Genomic DNA, 13164 nt, shown 5'->3' with positions numbered 1-13164 from the left:
AATAGTTTATCATAAAATTTCCAACATGTTCTTAGAATACAATATCTACATGTTGAATAAAATAAAGCTTTTTCAAAAAAAAAAAGAAGCCAAAAGACAGTCAATATTTCATCTGAAATGAACTCAAATAATAGTAAAAAAAAAATCATACCAAACCCACAGTTTATCTTTAAAATTCTCCTCATGTGACTAAAAGTGAAACTATTAATGGTCTCAGAGTCTAGAGGAAGAGTGGAGAGCGAGACATAGAATCCAAGTTGCTTTAGATCCAATATGAAGTTTCAATTGCCAAGTGCCATGCCAAAATTTGGGGAAGCTTGTCCTCTTTTGGTGTTAATTCCAACAGGGAATCTGTGTAGTATTGTCAAGAGGAAGATATAAGAAACCAGAGCCAAAAATGCTCTTAGATGAGCTAAAGGCTATTATTAAAGCAACTTGGGCTTAAAACCTCTGTAGAATACATGAACATGCTTTTAGTTCATTTCTGTGATTAAAAACATATTGAATGCCAGGACTTTATAAGCTGCAAACGATAATCATCAACAATAGAAGGAATACATTTTAAGGATGTCACCTAATAAGAGTTTCGCTTTGTGACTTGAAACACTAAAATAAATAATTTTTGACGTTATCTGGCTTCAGTAAATGCACCTGTACACAAGACTTTACTGTATATCAAGAGGTTTGGAGCAAGAAAGGTGGCCAAAAAAACTGTACTGTTGTAGAGGAAGAGACCGTTTAATGTGCTCATTTCACACGTCATTAAAAGTGGAGCCTGTCCGGAGACTCTGGACACAGCGGGGGAGGGACTCTCTGGACGCCACATGCGCAACAAGTCCGAGGGCGCACAGTCTGCAGCGGCGGCAGCGGCTGGGATCCCGGCGCGCTGCGGCTCGGAGCGGAAAAAGGACTTGACGCGGACCACGAGGAGGAATTTTGATTGGCTGATTCATCTTCATTTTGGTTTGCGCTGAAGGACGCACAGCCGCCAAGTTTATCGCAACTTTTGGACGTGCGTCACTGGAAGTTTTCGTTAGACCTTAAGGCATAACGAAAACGCTTTGGAGTTCTTTTAAGAGCATGAAAAGTTTACAGAAGCGGGATTATATTTCTGGTTTCCCGGACAGAAGAAGTTCGGCAGAGGATTTCAAGCTCTTTGTGACTCAGCAGGTGACCGACGCGGTGTGACGCTTTCTCGGCGTTTACTCCACTTTTACTGAACGCGATGTGAGATGGTCCCGACTTGTCACAGAGGCTGGGATGACATAACTTGAAGAGAAAAAGGTTCCCCCTTTAAAAGCAGCGTTAAGCCACGATGAGAGCGGTAGGTTTCCTCTGCCTAACAGCCCTGCTGTGGGAGGCGAGCCAGAGCAGCAGAAACTGTCCGGACCTGATCGTTGACAGCTGTCACTGCTCGGCTGAGAGGTCCAAGGAGCTGAGCAGGCATCACGTCCGAGTCAAAGTGCTGTGTGATGATGTGGACCTGATGGACACCCTGCCGCCCAGCTTCCTCCCAAACAGAACGGTTTCCCTGTAAGTAGGAGCCATCATGAGTTAAACATCACTGACAGCTGAGTAGAGTCAGACGCCTTCACAAAAATCTAAACAATTTCACACTATTATCTATTGTATTGGAGTTTTATGTGCTAGAGTAACACAAAGTAGTGCAGCTGTGAAAAGGTGGCAGAAGGATTCATTGTTTTAAAAGAAATCTATAAATAACCTGAAAAATACAACACACAGCTTCTCCCTCCTCTTAAGTGGATATTTTGTATTAAAACTTTCTTTCTAGTAGCTTTGTAAAATCTAGAACTGAAAAATTAGCCTATTCCTTTATGTAACCATTTTGAAGTCCCATTAGACTGGATGGAGGGGATCTGTTAACATCAATTTTAAAGTCTTGCCACAAATTCTCAACTGCAATAAAGCCTGGACTTTGACTGGACCATTTTAACAAACAAACTAGCTTTAACCTAAGCCATTTTATTGTATCTCTGGGAGTTGGAGTCTTCTAATTATTTGACTTGTCAAAGCCACTTTGCAGGATTTTATTTTGTGTCTGAGTAAAGGGGGCAGGATATAAAAGTGTCGCACACTTTTATTTTTCAAATGTATGAAGATAACATACCATATTTCTCCCTCTACACAATTCCAAATAAGTTTATGGTAGTCTGTCACATCAATTCTAATATAATAAATAGATGTTTGTGGATGTAACCTGACTGTATATGAAAAACTTAAAAGGATACGAACATTTTTTACAAGACACTGTATAAATTAACTCAGCAGGAATTTGTTTTGCAAATTCATTAAGAGGATAATAGCGAGGAGTGATCAATTTTTATATCATTTTAAGTACTTAGTAGATGAAATTTAGCTGGTTTCAGAAAAACTAGTTTCTGATGCACACACACTATGAAAATGCTAAAGATCTAACATTTAAGAGAGGACAGAGTTTTAAAAATGGACATGTCAACAGTTTTCTTAGTTTAAATATTTCTAATTGGGCTTAAAATTCACACCAGATGTCAGCAACAACTCATGTTATCCACGCTTAGAAATCCATGACTTTGGGGATAATTATTGAACACATGTAGAAAAGGATGTTCAAAAAGGTGTCAAAAGCCAAGAAACCAGCTGAAATCTGTCAGTACTTAGAAACTATTCTTGCTGCTTTGTGCAAACAAATATTACTGGAAACATCTGCTTAAGTCGATTGGCCAAGGGGGGTATCAACGTAAATCTAAAACTTTCTACTCGTAAGGGATTTAGAGCCCCAACCTACTTACGCAAATATTTATTTATGGCTATTTAAAGTCTGTCATTGCTGAAATGAGAAAAAAATGGTGTTCTTTCTGCTAAAAGATCAGAAAGCACTTGTGAGGAGAAGGCATCTCTCCAAGGTTTTGTATGTGACACAAAATATCACACTAAAGTCGCACCGACTGATGGGATGCTTTACTTTCTTTGAATTTTTGATGCAGTAAGCATCGCTCATTAAAGTTTCTTTATTTGAACTTAATGTTTTTAAAAGATTTTGTGAGAACAGGAAGGGCAGGTGAATGGTGCTATTATAGTCTTACAATTCTGCTTGACAAAATCCGTGATCTGCTGCCTTTAGATCCTGATTGAATCTGGAGTCTCTCGGCTCTTTGCATTTTTGGTCCTAAGTTCTCCATAGGCCAATCCAAAATATGTCCTAATGTCAACTGCTGATTAATTAGGCTGTTGAATAGTCAGATATCAGTTTTTTATTTATATTGGTAAATGACTAACGTGTGAATCTGCTTAGATTTGTTGAGCTCTTAGCTCCCTCTGACATCACTGATAACTATCATGCTGAAACGTTGATGATGCCTGTTGTTCCATCTGGATCTTTTCTCTCTACCTCAAGTGTGTGTTTAACCAGTTGATTTGTTTGGTCATTTGAAAAGTCAATACCTAAAAGCAAAAAATGGAAAGACCATGGAAGTTTTTTCTGTGTTTAGTAGATAAACGTGTTTAGTGTTTTAGAGAATCTGATGTTGTGCTTCTGGTTGTGTCAATCTAGGTATTCAATTAGCGGTAAAATACTCTAACAGCTTCCCAGAATGTAGTGGCTATCAAGAACCATTTGTATTTAGTTGTAGTCTGTTCACTGATTGTTCACTGCTCAGAGGTGATTAATCTGAAATCTGATTTCTTGGTGCTTCTCTAACTTGTTGACTTTAGTGCTCTGTACCCAAGCCTCGAATTAATAGAATTATAAAAGGTAATGTATATGACAAACAATACATAACTCGGAGAATTGCGGTTTTCCTTCTGCTAAATATCAGATTGTATTTGTGATTATGCATGCATCCGGTGTTAAAATATGAATTATTTTAAAGTGTAGTTCTTTATGTGGAAATATTTATTCCATCATTGCAAAACCCTTCTTAAATGTTAATACTTCATCATATGATTTGGGACTTAGTTTTCCCATTTCTTACTTTTAGTGCTGCTTTTGAGCCGCACCTCTCTTGTTTTGTCTACATAAAGTGCTCACTGTTCCTTGTGCAACGTATTATTTGCATTGCATTCAAAATTATTCAAACACAAATCTGGCAAGTCCACAACTGAGAAACCTCCTTTAGCATTTAGTCCTGTCTTTTTTTGCAGATCAAATAGCACTTCAAATGCTAAAAGTATTGATTACCCTTCCCTGCTTATCACCACTCTGTCTCTTTGCAGGTGCACTGAAATGCTGTGAAATTAACAGGCTGCTTTATTATTAGAAACTAGATGCCTGACTTTGGTGGGAAAAAGGGAAATTGTAAATGTAAAGGTCCTTGACGAGTCTGAGCCAACGACCACTCGTTCCAAGCTACAAGCAGGGCTGATTAATGAAAAACACTTTGCATACAGCAATTTATTTAGAGTGACATTTCCATTCTTTTATATGGGGAGAGGCTAATGGCTTCGTTTTATTTTTTAACATTTGTCAAAATGGAAATATTTCATTGCCCACAGTTACTGAAAAGGGGTCTGTATGAATAAATGAATTAAATATAAAGCATTTTTCTTTCTTAATCCTTTATTTCTGAGGTTAACCAGTGCAATTTAGAATACAGTGAACCCTCGTTTTTCGCGGGGATTACGTTCCCGAAAGAACCCATGATAGGCAAAATCCATGAAGTAAGAACCTTTATTTTTTTTACAATTATTATACAATGAAATACTCCATAATACATTGAAACCAAAGAACAAAACCTTTTTACAGGCCCAAGCATTTGTTTAACAAATAAAAGTACTGTATAAACTTTTTTTTTTTTTTTACAAATAACTACTGTACTGTAAAATAATATTTTTAATCATCAATACGAAGTGAAGGCTTCAAATTGCGGAGATCAGCACCGCCCCTCCGCGACCCGAGTCATTGGATTAGAACGGGAGAAAATGAAAAATGATTATGACAAAAAATACAAAGTACAGTAGGACAAATAGTGACTCACGTGTATTTCACTGCTCTTCTGACTGAGCCACTGCATCGAGACTCCGCTCTGTAGCGTTTTTTTCTTCTAAAGCCCGCGGTGCAGGTGTGTTTTTTTTCCAGAGAAGAACATAGTTATTGGTAGTTGTTGTTGCTCTTTTTTCTTCTGGGCAAAAATATTCTTGCAAGAGAATGTGCTAACTTAAATTTGGCAAGCTGTTTTACGTACGTGTACATATTAAACCGCAACGTTGTTGACACACAGGTAGAGAAGAAGCGGAGAGACTGTGTAGCCAATCAGAATGCAGAACACAATGCACGATGCAAATCCATGAGCAGCGAGTCCGTGAGAGGTGAACCGCGATATAGCGAGGGTTCACTGTATTACATTCAACGATTATCAGGATGTGTAATGTAACCATAGGGCTCAAATTAGGCTTTTTTCATGGTGGACTGATTGTAAGCTTGTAATTTTCTTAAATCCATACAGGATATAAATTAGACAGACATGATTTGACATAATAGGTGTGGGTGCACTTTCTACAATATTTTGTTAAATGTGTTTTGGTCATCTGCAGAAAAAACACCAACAAACGTTTGATGTAAGTTTAGCTGTAAATTTGACCACTTCTTTTTTTTTGCCAGAGTTGGTTAATTTTTGTTAGTTTCATCCATGGAGAGAACTTTTAATTATTATTAACTGTAGTTGAGGTTGGGGCCTGGCCAGAAGCTTAACGTTGGCCTGATTTATACATTTCAATTTAAGTGTGGGGCTCAATGTGTCATTTTGTTCAGCGATGTGCCCACATTTCAATAGATATGTTTTTCATCCCATGAGGGAATTTGGGTACCCAGTAGCCCAAGAGTCCAAAAAAACACAATAATATGTGCAACAATCTAAACGAGCAAGGTATATTAGACCAAAAACATTCTTGAACTACTAGTGAAATCACAGCACCCTCAAGTTCATGAGCCCCTCCCATCACCAAGGTGTTGTACAGTCTAATGTACCTCCCAGAACTCCCAGTCCTCCAATGCAGTGAGATGAGCTTCTCACTGTAGTGGCTTCTCTGCTTCACCAGGATGTTATGGAGGGAATGGTTACCAATATCCATAGTGACCAGCATTGTGCTGCTCATCCTTCTCTCCTCCACAGTCCCCAGGGAGTCCAAGCTACTACCAAGTAGTTCTCCACTATTAATATTATTTCAACCACTAACAACAACCCTTACCCTCAGCATGATTCTACCACCACCATACTTAGTTGGTACAGTGTTTGTGGGTTTATAAGGTTCCTCCAAACAGTTTACATTGTGTCCAAATACCGCTCTCTAGTTTCATCCGACCATTAAACTTTCCTCCAGAAGACATTTGGCTTGTATGACTTGTAGTTGGGGACAACTGTGAATTTTAGTGATATGTTCCAGTTTCAGAGGCTTGAGCATCTATTGTTCTTAAAATTATTAAAAACATTCTTTCATCTGAGAATGACATATGGCTGAGATTGTTTAAACTTGGACACAATTGGGTTCTCCAATAAGACGACTATAAAAATCAGTGTTAGAATGGAACAAGCAGATTAGTATTAAGTTTTTGGAATGATTGCTTGAGACTAAGACAATTAAATTCTGTGGGTGTTTGATATGAGTTACCTACATAGTAAGATATAAGTGCATTTAGTTTGAGTTTTTATTATTGACAAGTAGTTAATGGCTCCGCTTTCTGTTCAAAGCTGCACATTTTCTTGGACAATAAACAACATTACAAAACCTCCTATTATAAATTAGACAGGAAGAGAGAAAAACAAGGGTGAGGAAATTATGATGAGATGCTAAGATTCAGAGAGTAACATGGAGCTTGTGAAGGAGTCAGATGTTAGATATCTGTATTGGTTGCAGAAGTGTCCATCAGAGTACCACCAAGACTCCAGCCATCCATCTATCCATTTTCTGTACACCCTTGTCCCTAGCGGGGTCGGCAGGGGTGTTGGTGCCTATCTCCAGTGAATGTTTCGGGCGAGTGGCGGGGTACACCCTGGACAGGTTGCCAGTCCATCGCAGCCATCAAGACTCAACTAATTTTATTTTTGACCAAAACCGAAAGCAAGCTTCACTAAGCTCCACGTTTCTCTGCACAGAGTAGAGTTCAGTTCTCCACTTGGTTTAGCATAGGGCAATAATGTTGTTGCGCGATGCATTTAACACACATGAATGCGTTTCAAAGCTCAGCACAGCCAGAGTTATTTTCAATCTAAATGGCTAATTAGAGAGCTCCAGTCTTCCAAATAAGCTCCAATAATCTTAGAGGAACCTTAACAATGCTGTTTAAATTACTTCTCTCCTTGAAAGACAAACCACTACAGGAATTAGAATGTTAACAAAATGTCAGCAAAGGCATTGATACTATGTTTTTACAGAAAACGAAGCTATTAACGCTCCTTTGCATGCAGAATCTTTAGTGACCCCAGTCACCAGTACAGTTTGGTTTCTCCTTAAAGGTCAACTGTGAGTCAATAGCTGCTCCTATGAACCTGCAGGTCTGTTATGTAGCTTTCGGTGATTAGTGGCAGCTATTGCTGCCTGCTGGTGGATTGAGAGGCTGGTGGCAGCCTCTATCAGACTGCCCCAGGGCAGTTGTGGCTTCAATGTAGTTTCGTTAGTTTCATCCATGGAAACAATTTTTAATTATAATTATTAACTGTAGTTGAGGTTGGGGCCTTGCCAGAAGCTTAATGTTGGCCTGATCTATACATTTAAATTTTCAATTTTTCCCTGCACCTTTGTAGGTGCAGGAAAAAAAAAATATCTTACAGAAAATCACAAGTCTTAAATGTGGAAATTCTGAATCAATTCAAATAAATCTCTAGACTGTTTGAATAAAAACACTGGTTTCTGAATCAAATTGTGACCCTAAAAATTAAAATAGAATCCCGAGACACTAAAATATTGGCACCTCTAGTAGCGCATCACCATCAGCATGTGAATGGGTGAATGATAGTGTTAAGAGCTTTTGGGTCATTTGGACTAGATAAAGCACTGTACAAGTACAGGTCATTTATTATGTCTGTGTTTTTATCCTGAATTTTGATGGCTTTTTTTGTTAAAGATGATCTCTCCAAAAATCAATGATTGTTGAGGCCATGACCTCAACCCAAAGGGAAATTTTATGGACTATGCTGCAAAAAGAAGATCGCCTAATTTAAATGAACTCAACCGTTTCTGGGAGAGTCAATTTCAACAGCCCAAAAATAAATGTGAAATTCATGACACTGATGAGTGGATGTTAACTGACTGGCATGTCATGACGTCCATGACCTTGCTTGAGAGAATTATGGTTCTATGTGGGTGTGTGTGGGGGGGTGTGCAGGGGTGTGTGTGTGCGCGCTTTATGCTATGTTGGGACCCCTGGGGATCTGTGGAGGTCTAAAGGTCATCTTGCCCTATGCCTTGCTGAACTAAATCCTACAGCTAAGTTGTGCAGGAAGCAGTTTTCCTGCATTAGGAAACGTGACCTTTGTCAGGCTGAAGTGGCCTCCCCATTCACTCTTTTGTTTAGATGTGATGTGTAAATAAAGGAAAGCATGTACATACCACTCTCCCTGCAAACTGCTTGATTCTCTAGAATCGCTCCCTGTATGCTCTTTTCTCACCTCTTTGGGGAACTTGTCCCATCGTTTCCTGAGTGACAGCTTAAGCACAGATGTGTCACTTTTGAATGTTCTCCCTAAGAACCAAAAGCCATCTCTTGTTATAGGCACAGATTGGGGTATGTTACTGGGCTTTTTATTACAGCATCTATAAAATGTTTATGAGGAACAGGCCCTTGCAGCATTGGAACACCCTGCTAGTGCCAAAGAGAAACAATTCAATGAGCAAATCAAGGAGCAGTAGCATGAATAATAGAGATGGAAATGAGCTGTATGCAGGAGTGAGTCAGTAAGTCTCTGTGCTGCATAGTGCCCTCAATTAACACCTGTGCCTGTGTTTTCCTTATCATCTGTGCTGCGGGGAGTGGAAGTTAAGGAGTTCGGCCTGACAGCTCTGTTGACCTTGGGACCTATCGTTTGTAATTGTTTCTGCAATTTTGAGCAGCCGCATTCCTCTGCAGAGCAGCAGCCCAGATTGCGGCTGACACCCATCTTGGGTTGTGCGCTAACAGGCAGACACGTCACTTATCAAGAGATGTGGAGGAGCTGGTAGCTGAAGAGACAAGGGGATAGACTAAAGGTGGGAGATACAGGCAGGCAAAACAAAATCCAGAGCAAGATGGACAGGTGTGGCAGAAAGAATGCTGGAAAGTCTGTTTGAAGTTTCACCTGTTAGCTAAGACTTAAAACTACTAATATCACATGTTGTCACATTAGAGTCACAGGGGAATGTTAGAAAATGAAACACAGTTTTCACTATTTTAAGAGCAAAATATGTAAAATGCATAGCTTGTAATTGGAATTCAGCCTTCCTGTGTCAATATTTTGTGAAACACCTTTCACTGTAATTACATATTTAACTCTTTTGGAGTTTGTCCAGAGCTTCACACCATTTTCTTTTTGCAAAATGATTTAAGTTCAGTCAGTTGGATGTTATCTGTGAACATCAATATTCAATACTTGCCATAGATTTTCAATTCGCATCCTCATTCCTGCCATAGAAAAACATTCCCACATCATGGTGCTGCCACCACCAGGTTTTTCTTTAGCGATTGTGTGTGTGTAGAGATGTTAGGGCTTGTGTACAATGGACAAAGTTTCATTACTGAAATCTCAAATATTGAGAGCTTCTTCGTTGTGTTTGTAAATAATTTACTAACTGCAGTAGAAGAAAATTAATATTTCAAGGTCAGCATTTCCTGACCTTGAAATAGAAAATAGAAATAGAAAAAACCATGTATTCAAGGTTAGGATATTATAAAAAAATTAAAAAATCATAAAATAAGTAACTAAAGAAATCTACATGTAAAGTCAATTAATAAACAAAAGAGTGAACAAATGGGTTTTGTAACAATGAAAAGAGGAAAAACATTTTGCTGTGACAAATCATAAATGGAACCAAAATATTTTCACAAAACCAATGTGTTCACATTTTAGTGCACCAGGCTGTAAAAACATTATATGCATGTTTTTTTATTTTTATTATATTCAATGAATAGTTAGTTAATAAATCAGTCCCTTTTTAATTTCGGGGGTTTCCACAGATGGTTTTGTATTGATGAGTGCAGTTTGCTGCTGCTTTCACCATGCTTTATTTTCTCTGCTTCCCAAAACATAACCGCTTTAAAGAAATGAGTTCAACCTGTCAAATGGAAGGAAATCATGCATCAGATGTGTGACACTCAAGAGAAGACTTGCAGAGCAGAATATGCCAAAATAATAATATAAAGCAAATATATATTTTTTAGTAATTATGACGTTTTATCCCTGTTTGGATTCAAAATTGAAATTGAAAGATTTGCTGATGAGTATGTGTATGCTTTCTCATTGGTATATTGTTGTGAATGTTGGCCAAAATGTTTGGTGTGCACCCTATGTGGTTTGTGGCAAACTGTAAATGAGACTTGTTAGTGCTTTATTTTTTATTTCTTTTGTCCCTCTCAAAAGTCAGTTTTTTGGAATTGTTGTGTCAACAAATTCTCCTCGAGCTGCGAATCTCTCCATCTTCAACTCTTTGGGTGGTGCTCTGAATATTACCCTCCTTGCTCTTCTGTCAGAATGTAAATTTTACAGTTTTGTCAAATGCTATTTACTAAGTAGGTGAGCTCTGAAGCAATTGGTTACATTAAGTTTCATTCAGAGGTGTCTGAGTAAATAAAAGGGTACTGACATGCCTTACTTTTCAGAAAACAATGTATTCTCAGATATGTACTACTTTGTAGTCTGTCACATAAAAGTCCAATAACATTAAGGTTTGGGATTTGTAAAATTCCAAATGTGAAATAGTTTAAAGGGTATGAATACCTGAAACGTTTTTACATCTACATTTGCTCTCACAGGCTATTAGGCAGATACACACAGGATTGTGCTTTGTGCATGCAAAAATCTCAGCTGCTAAGAAAACCAAAAACAGATCTACCTCCGCTGTGTCCCAGGTGAGGTGCTCAATTTGCATACTGTTTGTGCTGTTTTTTATGATTTACCTGCTGAGTGTGGAGCATGTGGGTTTAATTTAACTTTCCCATTTTGAATGTATGTGCAAACATATTAGTCTAATTTTTTTTTTAAAAAAAGGGTCCTACTAAAATATTTTAGAAATTGCCTACTCTAATACACATATGAGGCAAAGTTAATTTATTTAAATAATACATAACACATGCTGCAGCTTCATGGAGCAACAGATGTTTACACTGTTGCCTCACAGTAATAAAGATCCTGAGAATGAATCCAGGTGGAGATCTTTCTGTTTGCATGTTCTCTAAGTGCATTCAGGGATTCAGGCTTCTCCCCAGCATCCAACTATATTCATGTTTGCTTAACCCTCTATGGCATGACTTTTTATTTTTGTGGGGAAGAAATATTTTCCTGCATTCTTTGGGAGCTTGGTGGTCCCTAATTACATGTCAATCATAAAATCGGACTCTGACACCTCCTGGAACCAGATTTGGGTTTGTTGCCTCAGGGTAACATTGGTCTAGAACACCAAGATTGTCTACACTGATTATGAGAAATGAAATACAAATCAAACAAAAACTATATTCATAAAAGAACTATTTTTTGGACAAAAATATGTCAAAAATCATGCCCCCCAAAAAATAAAATAAAGGAGCAATGTGAGGTACAGCTATGTGGTTTGTTGCCTGAGGGCAACGCCATGCCATAGAGGGTTAATTGGCTGCTCTAAAATTGCCCTTACATGTGACTGCATGCATGTATTTTTGCCTGTCCCATGTGTGTTTCTGTGTAACCCTGCGATGGATTGGCAATCTGTCCAGGGTGCGCTGCAACTTGCCTATTGATTGCTGGACATTAGTACCAGCCCCGTATGACCCAGAACTGATTGATGAGAAAATGAATTAAAGGAAACCTACACGTGCTACTCTGATTTGTGGGATTTATAGAACCTAGAATGTAAACTGTTTTCTTCATTAAATCCCTAAAATTAGGTTAATAAACTGCTGTCAGACCAAGGGAAGACACAATTTAGCTGTTCTATTGATCTAATTGAAAAAGCATCAAAGCAAGAATTAAAGTAAGCCTTTGTAGTAATAAAAAGCACAACTGCCAGCTTAAATGCGAAATTTGGCATGTTCAATTTTTATTTTATTTGATCATTCTTCTTTTGAATTAAAAATAATTTGTGCTGAAGATGTTGGTTTTGAAGACGCTGGTATGGATCAAATATATGTGATGTGCAAAACTTGCTTCTCTGTTGTGTCAAAACAGTAATAGAATAAATCTGTGGAACTTAAAATTCAAATCTAATTTATTTACATGTCAATTAGGTTTTATTACCTTAGTTCACTGAAGTATTAAGATTTTTATTGGTCAAAAAAACATCACATTATCAGTAATGAGTCAAAATAATTCCTATTTATTTTATGTATTAGGCAATTTATTGATACTTTTTTTCTATTTTATTTTCAATGTGTTACTTCTGGGTTGCACGGTGGAGCAGTCAGTTTTGCTTTTGGCCTGCAGGGTTTGGGTTTGAATCCCAGTTTCTAGTCTTTCTGCATAGAGTTTCCAGGTTCTTCCTGTGCATGTGCGAGTTCTCTCTGGTTACTCCCGCTATCTTTTTTCTTTGCCTTAGATTGGTGATATACTTTTTGTGTTTAGTTTTTAGATGTTGAGGTTAATTTGAATAAATACTGTCAATAAAAAGTTGAACAAGAAGGCGTCAGTGAGGTTTTCATGCTCAGGGTAGTTCACTGCTCTTCTATTTGTTGTCTTCATACTAAATTAAGGCTTTTCTATATTACTGCTTGGTCTGTGAGATTTTGGAGATCCTCTTAATCTTTTGTGAAGGAGGTTTAGAACGCATGAAACAGCCAAATAAAAAGCAGCTCAAGTGTTGTATTTTGTATATTTTGCTACTACATTGCAGATAGTTTGTTTGAACATGTACTGAACAATAAAGAAAAATTTAAATTGATCTACTTTTGTCATTTTAAATAAATATAGCATGACAGCATATCATAGATATTGCATCACTATAAATAAAATTGTGTGTATTCTTTTCTCTGCCCCTCTTTTATTCACTCTATCTTTGTTATTCTTCCTCACT

At 37.7% G+C, this 13164-nt stretch overlaps 1 protein-coding gene across 1 annotated transcript in view; it reads left to right on the top strand.

The window, feature by feature from the left end:
• Positions 1-876: 876 nt before the first annotated feature.
• The window catches only part of adgra1 (adhesion G protein-coupled receptor A1), a 189426-nt gene continuing 177138 nt past the window's right edge, over positions 877-13164 (top strand). The window contains exon 1 of the mRNA XM_014469438.2: positions 877-1533. Within this exon, the coding sequence (XP_014324924.1) occupies positions 1316-1533 (218 nt within the window). The 5' untranslated portion in view covers positions 877-1315. The remainder of the gene's footprint in view (positions 1534-13164) is intronic.

This window comes from Xiphophorus maculatus, chromosome 22, assembly GCF_002775205.1.
Source record: "Xiphophorus maculatus strain JP 163 A chromosome 22, X_maculatus-5.0-male, whole genome shotgun sequence".
Classification (NCBI taxonomy): domain Eukaryota; kingdom Metazoa; phylum Chordata; class Actinopteri; order Cyprinodontiformes; family Poeciliidae; genus Xiphophorus; species Xiphophorus maculatus.
This window is presented reverse-complemented; position numbering and strand designations above follow the sequence as displayed.